The sequence below is a fragment of the Lathyrus oleraceus genome, chromosome 7, assembly GCF_024323335.1.
Source record: "Lathyrus oleraceus cultivar Zhongwan6 chromosome 7, CAAS_Psat_ZW6_1.0, whole genome shotgun sequence".
NCBI lineage: Eukaryota > Viridiplantae > Streptophyta > Magnoliopsida > Fabales > Fabaceae > Lathyrus > Lathyrus oleraceus.
The window spans coordinates 146,598,800-146,621,660 of NC_066585.1; the positions used below are offsets into that span (position 1 = coordinate 146,598,800).

Below are 22,861 nucleotides of genomic sequence, written 5' to 3' on the forward strand. Positions count from 1 at the left end.
TATAAGTGATTTTTGAACATGCTATTTTAAATATATGTTCTTTAACATGTAACTTTATATTATAATCATCTTTCATAAATCTTTCTTGAATCGTCTGTCATTCTATCATAATACAAATATCTTGTGTGTGTATATGTGTGTGCGCGCACGTGTTGACATGGTCCATACAAATAAGTTTATTAAACTTCATCTTCTTGGCTTTTACACAATCATGTGGAAGATCATAGATTTTTCTAAGTGCACAACCACAAATGGAGTTATTTGGGCCATTTTTATATGTTCGACCGTGAATGTAGACATTTGTCCTTGAATTTATATTCTAGTATTGAGAAATTTTTATCAAAATGTGTTTGTATCTCATTGTGCTACAATACAATCATTTCTTCCCAACTATTGCAAAACATTTTCAACTTTACTTGTTGTGGCGTTGCCACAGTGCGCCTAACTTGACCAATTCATGCAGAGACTATTCTCTCCTCCACTTGTCTGCCACACTTGACCAGTTCATGCATAGACTATGTTCTCCTTCACTTGTCTAATATTGTAGTTTCAACATGTTTAAAAAAATAAAGTCTGAAAGAAAATATGATTATCGTGAAGTACAGGTTTGCTTTCTCAATTCTATACTCCTCACCTCAGAATCCATCCATGATTTTACAAAATGACTGCAGACAAACCTTTTCATAAAATCGTTCTCCTTCACTCAATCTTAACTTTTTGCCTAGGGAAGTATCTAAAGCAAACACACCATTAGTCATCTAATAACCTTCATATATATATGATAAAAGTTTAGTACAGGGAAAGTCAAAAATTGTATCAGTGGTCAGAAAACAAGTCACTGCACAGAGACAAACATTGTATTACCCGAAAAACCGTATACATTAGAAAAGAAAGAAAAAAATAAGACAGGAGAAAAAAGTAATTATCTTTAACATGAGGAAGAGAAACTACATTTCAAACTCAAATATTATCTGTAAACAAATTACTTTTCAAAGAGATAAATAATCACAACATTTTTCAAACAGTTGTACATTATGGTGTCAAAACTTGTTGATGGCCAAAGATATAGAGCTGAGTAACATTTGCTTCATCATAATTCAAGCTTCTGTATCAAGTCATGGCACCCAGTTCCCATCTTTACAGGCAAACCAAGACAAATTCTAGAAGATGGAGTCTCCAAGGTGTCCACCTGCCCATGACAAGCTGCTTCAACAATGAAGTTAGATGCAGTCTCAAAAGACATTTTGACCAAAGGGGATATAGAATCCTCTATCCCCTTCCTGGTCAGAGGTCGATACCCGCCAGTGTGTGTCATATAGTCGGCAATAAGGATCAAGTGTCGGATATTTACTGATATCCCGTACGATTTGAAAACATTTTGTACTTCCCTGATGATGACTTCTTTGGCTGCTTCCACCCCGTAGGTCCTTAGTACAGCATGCACGTCGTTTGAATAAACATACCTAAGATTAAGGTCATCTTCCATCTCCCAAAATGTTTCAAAATGTATACCAGATGCTTGAAGCGCTGGTATTTTTTCTTTCACTGATGATGGAATATCATCCCTTTTACCATCAACTTCACCATAGTAGATTACACCACTTTCTTTACATGTAATAGCTTTACATTCGCCAACCTTCCCAAAGTTCTGGATACAAACCTTCTCGGCTGTTCTCTGAGCAATCTGTATAAGATAAGTAGAAAACCGTGAGTTTTATATGTTGAGCAAGGAGCAAAACTGAAAACTGACATAACTGCTGTTTAGTTTTATTTCACTACATAACTTCATTAGAAATCACTTGTTACTAGTTTTTGTCCACATCTCAAAGGATGTTGAACTTACCTACCCTAACAACAACTAGTCCATTGTCCACTACGAGGAACCAATTACATGGAACACAAAATGGTAAAATGCATTGTCATTTATCGATCATAATGACATATCATTTAAATATAGAATGCCGATCGAGAGGCACACTGTGATGTTGAACAAGTTGAAGATGAGAACAACTCATCCGATAGGTATTGGTTGATATTGGAATTACCCATAGTTAGCTATCACACAGGTTTGTCCATGCTTGGGGTTTGAAAGTAAAAGGTAAATAAAGATACAAGAATTTCTATAAAGTTAGGAATGGACAGAGACGTAGAAAATGGAAATCCACAATCAACCCTGTATTCTTGGAGTTGGGTAACTTAAAAAGTTCACTAGTAAACCAAAAAATGATTTGCAGTAGTAAGTACCTGTGCCAACAATATGTGAGGTTCAGTAGTAAATTTAAAGTGGATCTCAAAACGCATCCCCCCAGATTTCACATAAACTCTCCTATCATATTTTTTGCTCACGGGTTCAGATTTACTCTTATCAGATTTTGAAGTTTCTTCAAGTCCTTGAGATTTATTTGCATCAGGTGTCACATTTTTATCATTGTCATTTAATTCAGTATCACTGTCCCCATTTACTTGAAAATCACTGTCATCTCCATCACCTTCAATGTTTCCATCCTCTGACATCTCACGTGTTTCCTCCTCAGGACCATCATCGTAATCAACCTCATCCATAGCTTGCTGTTTACTCTTTTGAGCATCATAACCAAGATCATCAGCATCCTCTGTGTCATCACCATCGTCGTCATCGTCAGTTTGACCATTTTTGTTAGATTCTGAATCATTGCTATGATCATTTTCTACACCCCTTTTGCCTTGGAAATTTTTTATACCACTAATTTTACCACACAATACAATGTGACTTTCAATCGCATCCTCCAACTCCCTCACAAACCCAACTCTTAGAGTTTCCTCCCAGTCTTCAAGCGTAATATCAGTGTATTTTGGATAGTGTTTAGGTTTATGCAGTTTCATCATAAGCTTATATATACTGCAAATGTGACCATCTTTTACGGCAACGGGTACAACAGAAACTTTCATACTTTCAATTATGTCAGCTACTGTTATCTTTTTCATTTTGTCCGCAAGGCGGATAGCATTTTCCCTGCAAACAACAAATTCATTAAACACTCATGCTTCTATGTAGAGAAAACAAGTCCACAGAGTCATGCACAAACAACCCAAAAACAGCCTCCAGAGAACAGAAATATCAGTGTCTCACATAGATTTATTGGATCTCAGGGGGCATGACATAAAGGGAGTCTTGATGTTATCTGAGGCTGCCACCACAATTTCGTGCAAACGAGGAATTCCAAGTGTCACATTCATTTCACCTCGACCAGCAAGATGGAAAGTATTCAAACTGAGTACAAAAAGAACATAGGAAGCCAAAACGGTTTGTCAGATCACTGATAAATTTTACAAAATAACAAAAAAAAGGAAAACAAACAGATATGCATTCCCAATATTACTGGCTTCTGTACAAAACACAATTTTCACATAGATACATGTCTTTTTTGCAATTATTGAGAATTTCATGGCCATCAAAAACACTATTTCCCCACTTCCAACTGATAAAATTCATTGTTTGGTGACACCCGGTGATTGGAGTGGGAGGAGAGGGCATAGTAATGCTCCAATTTAATAGACAATTATTTATTTATGCTGACGGAAAGGGAGGGGAGAGGTTTTGAAAAATAGGGAAGTATGACGTGAAAGTATTGAGGGATTTAGGTGGAGAGGGTTTTTGGGAGTTTAATTTTATTCATAATACAACCCCCTAATTTGGGGGATTCAAAAAATTTATTGGATAGGGGTTTGAAGGGTTTTGGAGGGCTTAGATAAATTCTTCAATCATAATATATGTTGTTAGAATATTTTGAAAAATAAAAATACATTAATGATGAAGATTCATTTATCATTAATTGGCTTGAACTGTGTGTTTAATAAATATTAAAGATTTCTCATTTATTTTTAAATATCCTTCCGCCAAAACCTTGTTTTCTCCTCCCCTCCTAACTCATAAACAGAGTGTTAGTTATTCTTGTGATAAAACCTAATTGAACACGGTCTCTACTAAATGAAGAATAATAAACATGGGTATTTATCACTAGTTAAATCCAGCTGTGTCTAATAAACAAAATTTATGTGAATGTCACGGGCAGCTATTTAAAGCTTTAATGAGCTCGTGAAAATACCTAAGATCAAGTTGTTTAAGTGTATCGTCAGCTGCTATTCATTGCTTCAATGACCTCCATTTCCCATAAATTATTTGTTCAAGCTTTTTGTGAAGTGTACCTTTTTCTATTCGATTAAAACATAAGATAAAATTCAAGCTTTGTGATTATCTATTGCAGCTATAACTCTATAAGGTTTCCAGTGAATATAAGAAACTGGTGTCACAACTTTAAATTTTTATTACCCATGTTATTGCATGAAACGGATTGGACAAAATGACATCTTATGCTGTTATTATATGTGCAGAAAATGAGGATGAAAACCCAATCAAATTTAATTAACTTACGTCATCTGTGTTGCCGGTTCTCCCACAGACTGAGAAGCTAACACACCAACTGGTTCACCCGGTTGAGCAAGACTTGAGACGTACTTGTGCTCCATCAACTGTAGGAAATCTTCTTGTTTCAATGAACTGGAATTTCTCTGTGTTGAAGAGAAATCACGACTGAAGTTTTCTGCTTTTACTTTAAGAGCATCAGGCAACTTGTTAATATAAGGACTGGATTTATCTAGCTGACGGCAACAGTTGCTGTAAACCAATTCTTTATTCTGAAAATAATTAACAAACGCATAAACCATGGATACAAGAGTTATATCTAATTGTATGGTTTTATTAAAAATATTAAACGAGTTCATACAATTGACAGTGCTTCTAATTTGGTGATAAAGCTAGTTTGATGGACATCCACACCATCTTCTCCATAGTGAAACTGAATAACTGACCCATCGGCATCACGGACAGTATAATCATAGCAAACTTTTAGACACTCAAGGTTTTTCATAAGACATCTTTGCAGGTAACCACTCCTAGATGTTTTGACTGCAGTGTCAACTAACCTGTGAACAAAAGATGTCATTTATCAGGACATGATGACAAGAATACATTAAGCCTTCTATTTGAAAAATACCAACACATTTCCACAAACAAAACTTGCTGAGCTTGCACATGAACAGCAAAAGCAAAAAGACAAGAAAAACTGAATGCAATTCATTCAGTTGGGAGAAAGGGAGAGGGGTGTATTGTAATATAGTAACGCCAAATTTTAGTTTATAAACTGGTGATTATAATTTAAGATACCTTGCATTGTTGCAGTTATACTATTCAGCTTAAGCTTTGGGGATAACTGGTTTGTGGCATAGTATCAAAGCCTAACCCAACAGCAAGAAGATACTCTTAAATAATATCAAGATATTAGAAGATATTTTACATCTTCTAACACAAACAATGACATTATATCTAGTCCTACACATTTCATGCTTCAATTATCCAGATTTGGGAGTGAAAAGGTAAATGCAGATCCCAAAACCTCCTCCCCGATGGGGATCACATTGTTCATTGACACCATTGAGCTCTAACTAACAAAAGCCCTAAACTCCGGTTATTCTGCACATTCGATGTAAGCTATAAACTTTGAAAAAATCCACTAGCTAATGTAAATATAACATATTTATCATATTTTAAAAACAAATACAAATTATAATGTCTGTTCTCTTTAAAAAGAAAAAAAGATATCTGTGCAAACAGTGCAAGTTGTATGCACAATCTAGACTGAGAAAACGTAACTAAGGGACCCACAGTGCAAGTTGTATGCACAATCTAGACTGAGAAAACGTAACTAAGGGACCCACAGTGCAAGTTGTATGCACAATCTAGACTGAGAAAACGTAACTAAGGGACCCACAGTGCAAGTTGTATGCACAATCTAGACTGAGAAAACGTAACTAAGGGACCCAGGGTTAGGGGGTGCTCATTGGTTGGATATAGACTTATCCAAAACAACGGGTGGCATAACGGGCCCAGCCCAACGGCATGCTTGTTTTACTGCATACTTTCAAGGGCCGAACCAAGATTTTAGGCCTGCACTCTCCACAATGTTCGCCCCGCCCAGTTTTTTTTTTGCGGGGACAAGCATGAATTTTTGCAATTTTTAGACATTAGAGGTGCAGGGCCACTCAAACCCGCTCCGCCCAGCCCTCGTCTTTCACGGATGAGTTAAAGGTTAAGCCCGCACCCTCCACTATGTCTGCCCCCACTCCACTCTGTAATTTTTTGCGAGCTTTTGCAGGACAGGCCTTAGGCCATCCATGCTTGGTTGTCATCCCTATCCAAAACCATATCCAAATAAAATCTAAATAATGGATATAAAACTAATATTTCCCAAATCTAATTATGAAACCATCTTTATCGGTCTATTGCCCAAATCGGAGGCAAATTGAGCTACCACTCTCTTTGACCACAAAAGCATTTTTCTCACAAACACATCAGCTAAAGAAATTACTTGGAAATAGTAGGTCAAGGGTTTGCAAATACAGAAAAATGGGAGTCCTTTGCAGATGTATTGGCCTTGCTGATTTTTGGGTTAGCCCTTTTATCAAACGTGGACAAAATTTCATTGATTCTGCTTCTATTAATGTGTTTTGGGCTATAAAGAATCAAGGGATGGACTTGGTACCCGCTCTCCTCGTTGATGTGTACTATACTCTGTATACTCGTCATGACAAAAAGAGAGGGTCGTTGCGCTGCTGTATTCCTCTCTTATACCAATGGGTCACTTCTCACCTCTATGAAGATATTTGCATGATCAAGACCATGAGCAGCCACAATTGGGCTCAGAAGTTGGTGCCTCATACCGTAAAGTCAATCCTATGGTACTCCAAAAAGTTCGAGCTAAAAGAGATAATCTTTAGCTGCGGAACTTTTCCTAATGTTCCTCTCATTGGCTCAAGGAGATGCATTAACTAAAATCATGTGCTAGCCTTAAGCCTGATGATGAAGTTGTGAAAGAGTTGATCATGCATGATTGGGTACCTTGCATCTAGATACGCTACGAAGAAACATTGGTTCTTGGGAAAAAGTGCACACAAAGGGAAGAGAGTTAGGAAAAAAAAATTGATGTAGCCAAGGAACTCAATACTCAATGGGTCAAAGGGTCAAAGGGAGGGTCCAACAAATCAAGCTACCCTTCATCATTGATCCTCAATATCATCCCGATGTGCCTGATCCAGTCTCTATTTCTATTGAAGAGGTCATCCGAGCTCAAAGCAACCATCACTCAACTTGAGTTAGAAAAAGAAGAACTAGAGCACGATCTCTATCATGTCTCTTATGAGAAAAATGAGTTGAAGTTCAACCTCAACCAAAAAGAAAAGCAACTCTACGAGGGTCAGGAGAAGGCTGAATTTGAAAGGAGCAAGAGGCAGAGAACACTAGGAGGGCTATTTGGTGCCAGATTTAACCTTGATAGTCTCTATCAACAACTAGATGTTGCCCAAAAGGAGAGTCGTAATTGAAAGAGTGTCTAGACGCAAGCTATGTGGGAGCAAGAAGAGGTAAAAGGAGAAATTGGAGCTCAAATCTCAGAACTCAAAAAGATCAATAGAGGAATCCCAAGTTTTTGCATCTAAAGAGCGTCGTCTCTGACTAGAAGCCGAAAGATTGTTGCTCGTTAATTAGAGAGTAATGAATGAAGAACCGCAAAACCTCAAAGAGCACGCACATCATCAAAACCAAAGCTACGAAGTCTTGAGGGTTCAGAACTTGCACTTGGAGGGAGAAGTTCAACATTTAAGGGATCTCGCAAATGATGCTCAAGTCATTGTCCAAGAACAATACGACAAGGCTGAGGCTTGAAAGACCGAACACTTCAACTTGACAGAGTTTGCAAACAACCTGGTCCGAGATATCCTGAGGATGCATAGGAGGGCTAGTAACGTTGTTCTTCCTTGCAATGTACCCCATGAAGTCTTAGAGTTTATTGAGATTTGTGATATCGTGTTGACAGAGTTTAAGGCCCATTTGGGTGTAGCCATGAAAGCATAACTTTAGTAACTTATCAAGAGTTTTGCCCTATTTTCCTTATGAATAATGAGTAAAAGTCGTTTCTATTTTGCATCAACTTTGTGGTCTCCTTTATTGTTCTCGTATCTCTAATGCACACAACGAATGTTGAAATTCCCCCGTGGGGCGCGTGTCAGGGATTTTGGCAGCTCGACTTTTGCAGGTGGCAGATCGAAGACTTCCGGCCACTGTAGAAAGCTTTGAGTCATTGTTCACATATTTGAATAAAAAACTCTTGAATACCCAAGAGATAAAAAAAATAACAGAAATAAATAGGATTGTGAACCAAGAAAAAAATAGGGTTTTGAATCAAACACTAGATACCAACTTGAATCTGAATTTCTTATACTATTATGTGGAAAATACACACACAATATATATATATATATATATATATATATATATATATATATATATATATATATATATATATATATATTTCTAAGCCTCCTAATCAACCCCACTAAGTAAGGAAAAATCTGATACAATAATATCCTAATTGATACTACTAATAAAAGTAATAGATACAGAATAATAATAAAACAATATCTCAATTGGACCCAATCTTAACTCCTCCATCTAAATAATCTCCCTTGTCCTTGATTTCGTCTCCCTCGATGTCTAAATTTACTTGTCAAAGCAACGGAGTCGTGCTGGTGCAGTATCAGAGCAAAACAAGCAGCAAACACACTACAGTATCAATATCGAATTTCCCTAACTCAACCTTTGAGAAGGATTGGAAAGAAATGGAAAAGCTTTTCTTTTCTTTTGCAGTTTTTTCTCATACCTCTTGCGGGTTTTTTCCAATGGATCTCTTACGTTTATCTATTGACTAAGAAATGGATCTGGACATCTTATTTTAAAAAATTATTGACTGGTGTAAAACCCTTTTTATTTTACCTAAATGTTTCTTAAATGGTTATGGACAAAAATCTGGTTGAACAGCTTAACATGTTATTATGAACAGACCTAACCAGGGTGATACATAATCGAAGGGTGTGCATAGGACTAATGGATTAGACAGCTTTTAATCTGCAATAAACAGGTATAAGACCTACTATCTAATTTGGACTATTCTCTACCCAAAAATCTATCACAGCAGAAGGTTGTATTTCTGGTCATCTCATGCATGAGACTAGTACATGTCTGTTTACCATCCAGATGTTAAATAGAGAAACTTGGAATCTTTCTAATTTACTCATTTTCTATTTCTATTTGATTTGATGAAGTGATTCATTCTGTTTATATTTCAAGAAAATCGTATCCATTAAAGTTAAATAACTGAAGTGATTGGTATTTCCAAAACAGTGGTGCAGATTTTTTGACGGCTGCCATGACCAATTTGTGAAGAAAAGCGCCACCATGGCACTTTATGGCAGATATGGAGGCTTAATTTGACAGATGTTTTGCTTTCTGCCATGATATACCATCGACATTCGATAACAATGTATTTGAAACAGATGCAAGTGTTTTAGTACTATGGGTCATTATGTCTTTTAGATTTTAAATAGATATAATACATAAACAATTAATAGTAGCATATTGATTTGTAGTATTGGAGCTTTTGTCTTACCCTTCTCGACCAGCCATACAATGAAAGTAATACTCCTGTGGACGAAGAGCAGTAAGAAACCGATCAATAATGAACCCTCCTGCCCTGGGGGAACAATCCCATGATGGAAAGCACGGTAAGGTCTTGCCAGAAACCATACGTGGGACTCGTTTTCCTTCCAACTCTTGCTGGCCAAGATGAGAAGATATCTGCTGGAAGTTGACCTGTTCAAAAGCATATGAAATCACCTTCATATCACTAAAAGCCATTATATATAGTGTGTTCAAGAAACACCGCCGAAACAGTTGTTCATAATATCCCAAACAAAACTATAAAAACAATTGTCAGACTAGTTATTAATGTCTGGTTAATAAAAGAATCCAACAAAACATAATGCAAACAAAACTTAAATTACCAGACTGTTTCAATACCAGAAAAGAAAGTGTACAAAAAGTCCAACATCCTTGAATTTTCAATGCATCTATTGTATTCGGTTAATAATAATTGGCTTAAACTTGATGGAAGTCAAAGCCCAGAGTTGATGCTGTTTTATAATTTTGGATAAAGCATAAAGCATAAAGTATGGAATTATGGATTTTATTAGGTCCTCGGCACAAAATTTTAATACTTCAAACAGGTGTTGTAAGAGACAATCATTTGGAATACTCAAAGGAAGCCACGCTATATGCATTACATATATTGCTCTGTATACACAAACAACTAAGATAAATAGAAATGATGTAGATGCAACAATACACTTACCATACTTCCCTTAGCTCCAGATGTAGTCATAAGAGAAATCCAATTTTTTCCTGAAGGTTTTAATATTCCTTGAGATAGTAGTTCCTTCAATACCCCTGAGCTAGTTCTGGAGTTAAGATTACTTATCATCTTCCTATCTAAGTATGTTAAGGCTGCTTCTCCATTACTGCGTATTTTTTTCTCGACATTCAACTGCATTGTGATTGGATCTGAAATACCAAATATGCCTACACATTAATGTTCTACACAAAAATCTAAAAATGTAATAAGGAAATGCCAAGTACACAACAAAACAACAACAAAGTCTTATCCACTAAGGGGGGTCAGTTACATGGATCAAACTATGCCATAATGTTCTATCAAAAACCATGTTTTTATCAAATTCATTAATCTCGGGATCAATGTAGCACCGACTCCTCTGAGAAAAGGCGTCTGTGTCAGTGTTAGACACCTGCACCGACACTTGTGATTACTACGTTTAATTTATTCATTTTTTCAAATTATTAACGGTATCGCTGTGTCAGTGTCGAGGCTGTTTTCGGCGTGTCTGTGCTACATAGCTCGGGATCTATCTTAATAGTCTCTTTTTCTATGTCTTCCTTTACCTCCAGTTGTTTGACTACTCTACATTTGATCTACTCCCCTTACTACATAATCCACGGGTTTTCTTTCCACAAAATGCTTCCCAAGAATCAGCACTGTAAGTGACATGATGAGTGGCATCTAGGTCAGGATACAACTGAGATGCTGCAAATTAAGAGTTATTAGCTTCGGTACCAATGAGATAGGCTTGAGGTTGTTTGACTTGAAATTGAGGTGTACGCAACGAAGATCTAGGAGGAAATCCAGGGGAAGTTCACGCCATGTGCTGCGTTGAGTTAGTTGGTGCTAACCGTTGAAGACCATGGCTTTGTTGAGGTGCATTACTTGTGGATTTTAATCATTTAATAGTGTTTTGATTAAGAATTGTAGGTTTTTTAGTGTTTTTATATTAAGCCTTGTGTTTTGATTTATGAATGTTTCATGGATTTTAAGTTAATCGTTTAATTTTACATGAAATATGTGCTTATAGTATTATTCATGTAATTTGTCCAATAAATGACCAAATAGTGGTCATCCTCCCATACGCTATCCCGCTATCTCACCTTAGGTTGGCTGCTCTGCAGTGCTATCCAGGATAGACAGCCTAGCAATTAACCAAAATATTAGCATAAATGTTATCACATTGGGAAATTGGCCATTACCAATATTATCACTTTCCATGACTCCAATGAATTCACGATGAACAATGTCACCAATTTCCTCGCAGCTTTCAAGTTGATTTATTCTTTCACTATCCTTTCCTTCTGTTATCAGAAGATCATCAACCCCACATGTGAACCCGTGCATCTGAATGACCAAATAAATCAGAAACTTGCAAGATAATCAAATCATGTACAATAAAATATATCATATTGGCAAAACTAGAGAAATGATGACTAACCTGTAAAAAGTTGGTGAATAGCCGACTTAATGCGGACAGAAGAATGCCAGCAGTATTTGAGCCATAAAACTCTTGCACTGTATGCACCATTCCATAGTCACCAAATTGAGCCTTGTCAACTACACCGCGCACCAAATCATTTTTATATATCAACAATTTATCCTCATTCTCATCCCTTTTTCTTGAGGTATCTTTAGTGCGTTTTTTACCCTCCCTCATTTGAGTCTTAAAAAAGCTAGATGGGATTTTTGCATTCTTCTCAACAGTAAATGGTGGGCGACCTATAGTGATATAGCATAGCAATGCACTGATAACCTAGAAAGAAGTAGAAGCAAAATTTACTTTATACAACGATAATGGCATGTAAAACAAGGAACGGTATGTGCCCAAGAAAAATAAAAATAAAAACCTATGTTGTCACACAGTGGCGCTGTTGCATAGCAAAATCTAAACAGATCACTATTGTTCAGTAATAATACACTTATTTAGGACAAAGTGTTACTTTCCACGATCCCGTATTGACTAAGTGAGAAGATTTAACACATGTTGATTCAAGAATTTAATAAACCTTAAAATAATACACAAGTGATAAAATGACAACGAAAAAGGCTTCTGCAAGTTTATTTAGGTTGCCCAGAATTATAAAGATAGGATTTGATTCTTAGGTATATTTTAATTAAAAGTGTTTGTGTGTGTGTGTGTGTGAGAGAGAGAGAGAGAGAGGATCTGAATTCTGTTATTGTATTGATTCTGTTTGTTGTGTATTTCTGTTACAGTGAATAGGATATATATATATATATATAAGTATCCTAACCTGTGCCACTACTGGACTAACCTACACCACACACACTAACTAACTACATGTTAGTTATGATGACATGGCACTCTAGAATATACACTAATAGTTTGGCACACAATTTAATATTCCTAGAAAATTTAATAGTTATAAAATATATATAAAACCACATAGGAATTCACTTCCCACCTTCTAACTTGGAAATGAATCTGCGAAATTATTGGAAGTTATCATTCTTGGAAACCTTATAAGAATATTTTTTTGCAAACTTTATACTAACATGGATATACTCACTCCTTACCCAGGAACGTGGTTCCTAAACTTGAAACAAACACGGCTTTAGATAGTAATCGTTTATAAAATCTGAAATGTTAAAATATATACTAACCTGTTTCCCTGTCCACAGTGGCTCTGGCTTGAATATTGCTGGAGGAAACTGATACATTTCAGTCTCGGAGTTTGACATGAATATTTTCTGTCCTGGTTTGCAAGTGAGAGAGCCCGACGCAGTCATGGACACACCAGAGCTGTAGAGAAGTTGATTGAACTCTTCACAACTCAAAAAGGTATCTTTTTTTGTGAGAAGGGCGGCACTTACAATATGATCCTGGAAATGTATTTGAAATGGGAAAAATAAACTTCAGAAACTAATCAGTTAAAGAATAACAAAACTCAGTTTTTTATTAGACAAGTGGTACAATCTTATTTTTGCCAGCGTAAGTGTCACACACTCTAGTGTTTGTGTTCCCTCCGTCAATTTATTTTTTATATTGCCACATACTGCATGGGTGACCTCTGATATATATAATAAACCGTGCTAACAATTTATGCAAATAGGTGACCAATAGATTAGTTTGCTTGTGTTTTATTGGTCATGGGTATACTTGGGAATTCGGAAAACAACCTCTCGGGCCCCTGGAGTTAAGCTGCATACATGATGTATCTGATTCTCTCTCTCTCTCTAGACCCCTATTATGTCGGGATCCAAATGGAGTGGGCAGTCCTTCTAGAATTATGTATGCAAATACCTGAATCAAGTGTGCAAATACCTGAATCAAGGCTCTGATTGGATCACCACTTGTAGGCTTCACATATTGGTTGTTGGCATTTACAAGATTGTAAGCTTCAGCGCGTGAAATTTCATCTTGTGGAAAATGAACATTAATCTCATCACCGTCAAAATCAGCATTGTATGTACTGAGATCATGAAGAGAATCAAAAATAAATAAAGTAATTGACTTTATAAACCATAAACCATATTAAACAATGATATTAATTATATTAGTATATGAAAAGTTTTTAGGATACAGTCATTGTATAGATAATAATAAGAAGAAGAAGAACAATAATAATAATAATAATAATAAAACATACTTATACTGCAATCTAACCAAGCTCAAAGAAAAAGATAAAATGTTACCTGCAGTTTGCATAATGCATGCGAACTGTTTTCTCCCCCTTTAGAACTCGGACTACATGTGCCATGATACTAGGCTTATGAAGTGTTGGCTGCAACAGAATGCAAAGTCCAATTCAAATCATAAGGAGCTAATGGCGTTGTTAATGTCACATATTTAGCCAGATATGACATCAGAATAATTGTTGCCAACTTAAGAAAACAAAGATTTCAACTCAAAGTAAAATGCATATTCGCATACTTGTGTGTGTAACAATACGCACGCACACGTGAACGTGTATGAACATAGACCACATCAACTTTTCAACGAATGTGAACCAAGGTAACAAAAATCGAGATTTTGTGCATAATCACGAAAGGAAAGTAAAATTGCAAATCGTCACACTAATTACAAGATTATAAAAAAATTCTACAACTCATATATGCACAATTGCATATAATAACATTGGTAAGACAAAGAAAACCTTAAATTACTTGAAATACTTGTGTAAATTTAAATTCATAAGCATAGCTCACAAGATAATAAATCCTTAAATCACAATTCAAATAGTTATGTGAATATAAATTCATTCATAAGCATAATCAAAGAAATGTTTCAAAGCATAATCACAAAATCATGCAATATTACGATTTAAATCGGGATTTCAACCACAGTGATGTGAACAGGCAATCAGCATAGTTCCAACATTCTATTGTCATATACAGATTTTTCATCATTTCATGTTCTTTTTGAAGAAAAAAGAAAAAAAATATATCCTCAAAGGAATATAAGGGTGTGCTATATTGATTATGCATCAAATGAGATAATGCATTACCTGTCGATTGACAAGCACTACATCGCCATCCTTTAAGTGACGATACACAACTTTTCCTTCAAATTCATGGTCATGTATCTTCCCATTATGCATAATAACCCCTCTTGACGATTGTAATTTCCTTGATGTAAAAGAACGTAACCTCCTATCTAGTGGAAGCCTGAGTGTTGATGTTTTATCAGCATAGAGTGTGGCACCCGGATGAGTTTCAGGACCATTCAGAACGGCTTCCCTTAACTTGACTACATTCCAAGGAGTCACTCTCTGCAATATATTAAAAAAAGTCAATGCCAGGAAACAAAATATCATACAATGCGGTCTCTTCATGTGTTATAGCAAACCTAATAAAACATTGTTCCATATAAAGTACAATACATAATTATACTATTGCAAACCGCCAGCAAGCATTATGATTGATTTGTCAACATATTAAATTTACTACATTACACATTGTTTTCACTTCACTATAGAGTAATATCTCAATCTATGTTTCTCATGCTCAGGAAGAATAATGAGGCCAAAATATTTGGCTGCAGAGTGCAAATTATTAAACAGATGAACAAGAATGCTTAAATTTAATTACCTTTTTTTCTTCTTTAACTTATAAAGAATGTACCAAGGTAAAAGATGGTTTGTCTAAGACTATCGGACTTATATAATATAAGCAGTCAAAAAAGTAATCAAAGGCATATTACTATATTAGATAGAAAAATGAGAGAAAAGGTGAAGATAATTTTTCTATACTTTTGAATATGAATTATTTATTGATCTTGATGATCAAATTACAAGAGAATGACTATGATTACTATCCTGCAGTTACAGTGGTACTAACCTACACCAACTGATAACAAACTCTCAGAGACATTTACAATTAGTTTAGGTTGATGTAGCAGCAGCTCCTATAACTAACTTGTGAGCCTTGTAACGCATGCTACACAAGCTGTTGATGACTCAGCTCTTAACTAACTCTTGTATCTAGTAAGGCACACTACACAAGCCGATAAAGACAGCTAAGCAATACTCACAATACCAAAATATTTGCTTCTGTTAGATCCATGGTGGTTGTGAATTTTGTGATGAGTACCATATGCAGATTGCTAAATTGAATAAACGCCCGAAATTCATAAAAGAGGTGCTATGCACCACATTTATAGTGAATTGTGGTTTTAAATAAGACTTTGCTTAGACACTAGTTGCCGCTGTGCGGCGAAAACCGGGTGCTCTGTTTGTGGTCGTGTATTGCGCCAAAATCACCCAATTGAGGCTGCAAAAAGGGCCTTATTGCAGGAGCTCATCAACTCCTGCCACGACTTGGAGTTTCCTAGTCTTCAAATGGTGTTTACCATGTCTCTGCAAGCGCTGAGCACATGAGTAACAAAGATAACATCATTGTTCGCATGAGAACAGGTCCTGACTAGGAAGGATGGCGGGGCAGAATGAGTATTCCACATATGAGGGAGGGTGCATTGTGAGGACTTAATACAAATGGGTAGGTTGTTGATAGTTGTTAAGTTGGTTATTGGTTAGTTTTATTTGTTAGGCTTGTTAGTCTTTTTGTGTTTGTTGGACTTATGGATTATAAATAGGAATTGCTTCGCTTAGGGAAGGGGAGGAAAACATTTTTTGAGAGCTGTGAACTAGAGAATGCTCTAATGTGAAAGGAATGTGCTCCTTTGGGGTAGCCTTGTGTGCAGGGTGATCTTGCGAATTCGTATCATTTCCATTCAATTGATGATACCAGAAGGATACTCAAAGAATTATCTTGTTGGTCAAGCTTAACTCTAGTTAAAATTATTCTTTTGTTTATTCAACTTTTGTCTAGTTTGGGAATTCTTTCTTATACCAAGGATCCTATAAAGGACCTCGTTTTTTCCGACCAGAATCCCGGAGAAATAGACGTGCCAGAGCGACCATACCCCCATTTTCTACCAACTCTCGTTGAGATTTGTATATGGGGTGCTCAAATCCCACACCGAGTAGGTATGGATAAAAAAAATTTACACATAAGCGCATACAAATTAAATTACATATAATTTAATATGCATGTACTGTCAGTGTAAAACTTTTTCACACAGGACTATTGTTTTATGTGCTCTACCACCTTCCCAGCTATCTAATATTAACAACATAATAGACAGAAAAAGTACAAGAAATGCATATTGACAAAATATGTAGGTACAACTCTCACCTCAGGATATGTTAACCTTAGAGCAAAATATGGGGGAATCCCAATTTCATTGACAGCTAAATAAGGATCTGGTGATATGACAGAACGGCATGCAAAATTAACCCTCTTTCCCATCATTTTCTGGCGAAAGATGCCCTCCTTCTTTTCCAGCAACTGACATATTCCAGTAGTCACAGCTTTTTGGCCTGGGGCAAGCAAAAAGTAATGATATTTCTACGTAGGTGAGAACTATTAGCAGAAATTTGAAATAGCTACAAAACAACATGCTTATATATTGATCCACAGGTTCATCTTATGGAATTGAAATTTTGTTTTTAAAAATGTTATTGACTTCTGGTTTTTTGACTATTACTTTAAATTTTTCTTTTTGTAATTTTTTTCCTCCTACATTATAATATTGCATCTTTTATCAAGGGAGAGAGATCCCTTTGCAAACATCACGTATAAATCATGTATACTTTCACTGGGTGTATTTGCTCTTTTACTAATGGAATTAGGCTAATTAGGCTGTTTTTTTACTATCGGCCCAATTACAAGCCAACAGAAATACACCAAGCTCCACATTACTATTCCAAAATAAATTAAACAAAATGATACCAAATGAAACTCACTTTTGGAAGCACTTTTGTTGTCAAATAAGAGGTTTACAGATCGTTGAAGATCCATCCACTGCCTTAGAATGATTGATGCATCTAACTTGTTGTGATGGGCTTGTCCCAAGGATATGTTGGACTCTAAAACCTTACTCAACATAACAGTTTGAGGATGATCTGCCACCTACAAAATACAAGGAACAAGTAACTAAGCACCCATCATATGGTCCACCGTGGATCAGTCATCAGTCCATTAATTATGCCATAAAAATAAAGTTATCATAATTGTGATCTTCCCCTAGCTGCCTTAATTGCAACAACTTTGGGCTTTCTACATTATTGAACTTGTGCACCCCATAATACCCAAGCCCCTATGACATCCCTATCACACACCCATAAGACTAAATGTGTCAACAAACATCTCACATGTTAACAATAAAACATAAACATCATGCATAATATATATTTTTCCAAGGTTAACCAACTCCACTAGTCTTCCTGAGTAACTTTGTAGTAATGTAGAAAGATCAATTAGGAGAGAAAAAGAGACGGCCAACCAGATTGATAAGATGTGATATACTAAATAAGCAGAGGGAATACAAAAGAATGAAATTCCCTAATGAAAGGAAGAAGCAGATTGATCATATCTAATTTGTACTGCAACTCATAATACAAGTCATGGGCACCAACTACAACATACACTATAACTATGAAATACCAATAGATCATAATACTCTTTACATGGTCCACAATGAATAAAACACACTAGTAATCCATATTATGTAACAGTTCTAACAGAATACGGCACATTTTCATTAGTTGGAGAAAATAAAAAGGCAAAGGAAAGACCAATAAAATAAAAACTATAACTATAGCTATGAAAATACAAATAAAACTCCGTCTTTATAAAGATAGAGATCATCTTCATGCATTTCCTTTCCTTGTTCAACAAGTTGAGCAAAAAGCTTGCCTCATGAACTACATTCTCACAGTATTACATGCTGTCAAAACACTAAAAGAAATTTATAAATTTTTGGCAACAGTTTCTTTTAATCGTACTTACATTATCACCTGTTTTCAATGGGGGGCGAAATTTGATTGGTGCAACAAAAATGTTTTCCAAAAAGAACATGGAGTGACCGGCTTTCTTTCCAAAACCTTGATTTTGAATGTCACTGATATACGAGCACAGCTTAGCTTCATTTTTCCACAAAAGCTTTAGAATTCCCCTAACCTATAATTTGAATAGAGAATCATGTGATATGACCTATACACTTCAACTTGAAACACAACAGAGAGTTATTATAGACGCAGTAAGCCAATATTTCCAAGAAACTAACCAGGGAGGGTAGCAAAGACCCAGAAAGTGAAGTTTGCTCAATAAGCTTGGTAGACAATATGTCACTTTCATTATCCACATTTCCTACAGATATATCATCATTAATTGTTTCACTTGTCACAGATGCATCGCAGCCTGTAATAACATTTGCTCTGGCTTCAGAAGCTGAGAGACCTTTCTAGAACCATCAACCAGATAGCAAATATGGAGAAGTAGCATGAAAAAGAAGGAAAAAGAATTAGAAATTGCACCAAGAAATACCTACACAATTTGAAACTATGGACACAACATTGTAACTTGTGGTAGAAAGCATGTACACATCCTACCAAAATGCAGTATCAACAATAAAATTAAAGAATTCGCGTCATTCGAATTTCAAACTTCTCATAGTCAAAAACCAAGTTAATAAATTATAATTTCTGAAAATAGAATCAAGCAAGAGAGAAACAAATATGTTACCACGTGAAACCATCCAAAGATTGGTCTAGTAATTTTAGGACTGATGTTTCCACAATTTTGACACTTCCTATAATCCTTGTGTAGAAATGTTCTTAGAACAGCCATTGCCTCGGAAAATTGAATGGATGTCCAATTTTCTACCGGTTGCTCGGGTCTACTACATTGGTCTTTATCATCAACATCAAAATCGTCTGAATCTAGAGGTCCATCTACTATAGTTTCATCCCATCTTTTGGCCTTGCTAATATTCCCTTCCATAATTAACTTCAACTGGGACACACGACTTTCCACCTTGAATCATCATGAGACCAAAGGAACAACAGTCAAGGAATACACTTATAAAAAATAAAATAAAAAGCTACATGCAAAATTTCTGCATCAATGTATGTTTACCTCTTTTCTACTAGCCTTAAAATGATGGCAAGAGAAACATGTTTTCCTTAAAATATTGCTAAGATAAGTGAACATCAGAGGATTGTAGACAGGAGCAACGAGCTCAATATGACCAAAATGGCCGGAGCAGTGATCTTTGGGCAGACCACAGGTTTTACAACTGCGTCGAGCAAAAGGCAAATACTACATAACTTAATGGAATGAAGTACAACATCAAAATAAACATGCCAGTTATTAGAAAACAATGGTTCACTTCACAGCTCCACCAAATTCCATCTCCACAAAGCTAAGTCAAAAAACAAATATATACCATTGTTGATAAGATATAAGTATTACACCAACAATCAACATAATAGGAATTAAAAATAAGCAAAAACCTAATAAAAAAATGAAAAGTAGTAGAAAAAAGTGGAATTGAATTGAGATACATACGGAAACCTATCCACGAAAGGACCAAAAGCAGGATCATACAATCCGCCAGGTACGGGACTACCGAGATGGTCCACCAGAATAGCATTGGTAACGTTAACGCGACTACTCTGGAGTATCTCTTTGTCCGTCAGAAAACTGAAAGCCACGGCCTCCACGGAGTTCGTTGCGCCCTGTAAAGCCATGATAAACGGTGAAACGCGTAGGCGGAGAGAGGTTGAGTGTGATGAGAGAGATTATGGATAATACCTCGGTAGTGAGAGCCATGATGCTGCTGAGAAAGAGATTCCAGAAAAGCTTGCGGTGACTTGATGAATGAAGAAAAACAGAAAGTGAGGAGATGATTATGGCAGGGTTATTGCTTCCCGGTTGGGCTTTTGCAAACAGAGTCGTAGTCGTTGGTGGTCGTTGGAAGGAGGAGGAGGACGGAGCAGGAACGGCGCAGTAGGGTTTAAGAATTGTGAGACTATATCTTCATATATTCGTTTATAATTTTTCTTTTATTAGACTTATTAAACCTATTGCATGCTTATTATAACATATGACTCATTTAAATTTTTAATATTAAATTAGTCATTTTGTGTATATAATGGTTTACAACATTAATCATTTAATAAAATATTATTACAAAAAATTTATGTGTTGATAAACACATGACATGTTATGAACATCTAACGTGTATAATTTGTTATTTTCATTATTATTAGCTATGAATTTGTCTCAAATTTAAAATCTCAATTCCAATTTCTTGTAACCATAACTCTAATTTTCAGAATCAATGGTCTTGTATTGCAACAATCTTTTGAATTCAAGTAATCAGCTCTATGGGCAATAATCTCAAGTGGATATGCATGAAGATATAGTGGCATGTCATGAAATATTGTGTGTTTTTTTAACAATGTTTCATTAAAATACTTATAATCGGTTAGATATGACTAATTTGACGTAATAATAATAGTGGTATTTAAGGTGACCGGTAAATAAGTGGTTTGTGATAGACCGTAAGCAATATTCATTGGATATTGTAAGTGATAATGATAAAACTTTCGGTTATACATATTATCTTGTCAATAGAGTATGTCTCTTTTTCGGTTATACATATTAGCATCCAAACGAGTATTCATGTCCGCTTTTTTAGCACGCACACGTGTGAAAATATAATCGGTAATTTTTTATGTAATTTTGTTTTAATTTAAACTATTTGTATCATAAATTTTGTGATATAAATTTGTATATATTAACTTAATTTTAATTTTGTTTAAAATATGTAATAAGTGTGACACAATCTCTCTATATCTATCTATCTCATATAAATTAGTATATATTGACTTAATTTTGCATAAATTTATATATATTAACTTAATTTTGCATAAAATTTGTATATATTAATTAAAAAATGTAAATTTATAAAATTTCCACTTAATGTTTTCAAATGCAAATGCTCAAAATATCCAAAATTGATTGATTTGAAATGAAGACTAATGCTCAAAACATTTATTATTTGCTAATGATTATGACAATTTATAATTTTCGTGTTAAGTCAAAAGATATCTCTCATCCACAAATAAAATATATGCAACCGAATAAATTAAATAGTTATATTCTATTATGTCAAATTAATAAAAATATTCAAAAAAAAGTATGATAAAATATTTGATTCTACTAAAAAAAATATCCATTAGGCCCTATTCCACTCAAGTCTATTAGATTTCATTCTAATTTAAAACATAGCCTAACTTTAAGGGGGGAAATAGAATTATAATTATAATTATTACTTTAATTAATTTTTTTTTATTATTATTATTATTATTATTATTATTTACAAAGAATAATAATAATAGTATCTTTTTGATAATACTATAATACTATTACTACTTTGTACTACAAATAATAATGTTTGTTTGTTTTTTAATTTTATTTTTAGAGTTATGCATCACTAAGCTTGTGAGAGAACTCCTTACAATCCTTAAACCTTATTGTGTCGTGCCTTTTTCATGCTTCGTCCTCCTTCTCCTTCCAACGACCACGACTTTGTTTGCAAAAGCCCAACCCAAAAGCAATAACCATGCGACAATCATCTCCTCACTTTTTGTTTTTCTTCATTCATCAAGTCACAGCAAGCTTTTCTGGACTCTCTTTCTCAGCAACAACATGGCTCTCACTATCGAGATATTATCCATAATCTCTCTCATTACACTCAACCTCTCACCCCATTCGCGTTTCACCGTTTATCATGACTTTACAGGGCGCAACGAACTCCGTGTAGGTCGTGGCTTTCGTTTTCTGATGGACAATGAGATACTTAAGAGTAGTCGTGTTAAAGTTACCGATGTTATTCTAGCCGATGATCTCGGTAGTCCCGTACCTGGCGAATTGTATGATCCTGTTTTTGGTCCTTTGTGGATAGGTTTTTGTATGTATCTCAATTCAGTTCTACTTTTTTCTACTACTTTTCATATATTATTTTATTAGGGTTTTGCTTATTCTTAATACCTATTATGTTGATTGTTGGTGTTATACTTATATCTTATGAACAATGGAATACACTAGAGATTTATTTTTTGACTTAGCTTTGTAGAGATGGAATTTGGTAGAGGTGTGAAGTGAACCATTGTTTTCTAATAATTGCTTATGTTTATTTTGATGTTGTATATATACTTTGTAAGGTTTGT

General features: G+C 35.2%; 1 protein-coding gene across 1 annotated transcript; it reads right to left on the bottom strand.

The window, feature by feature from the left end:
- Positions 1 to 901: 901 nt before the first annotated feature.
- On the bottom strand, positions 902 to 20,690 carry LOC127108356 (DNA-directed RNA polymerase I subunit 1). Its single transcript, XM_051045818.1, has 21 exons — positions 20,439 to 20,690; positions 20,193 to 20,362; positions 19,761 to 19,920; positions 19,368 to 19,658; positions 18,910 to 19,086; positions 18,633 to 18,803; positions 17,588 to 17,753; positions 16,977 to 17,161; positions 14,789 to 15,052; positions 13,977 to 14,065; positions 13,606 to 13,753; positions 12,945 to 13,163; positions 11,761 to 12,075; positions 11,522 to 11,666; positions 10,278 to 10,486; positions 9,537 to 9,739; positions 4,764 to 4,962; positions 4,412 to 4,674; positions 3,110 to 3,250; positions 2,245 to 2,992; positions 902 to 1,684 (listed from the first exon to the last, which is right to left on the bottom strand). The coding sequence occupies exons 1-21, from the start codon at positions 20,454 to 20,456 to the stop codon at positions 1,091 to 1,093; spliced, it is 4,875 nt and encodes a 1,624-aa protein (XP_050901775.1). The 5' UTR covers positions 20,457 to 20,690; the 3' UTR covers positions 902 to 1,090.
- Positions 20,691 to 22,861: the final 2,171 nt, after the last annotated feature.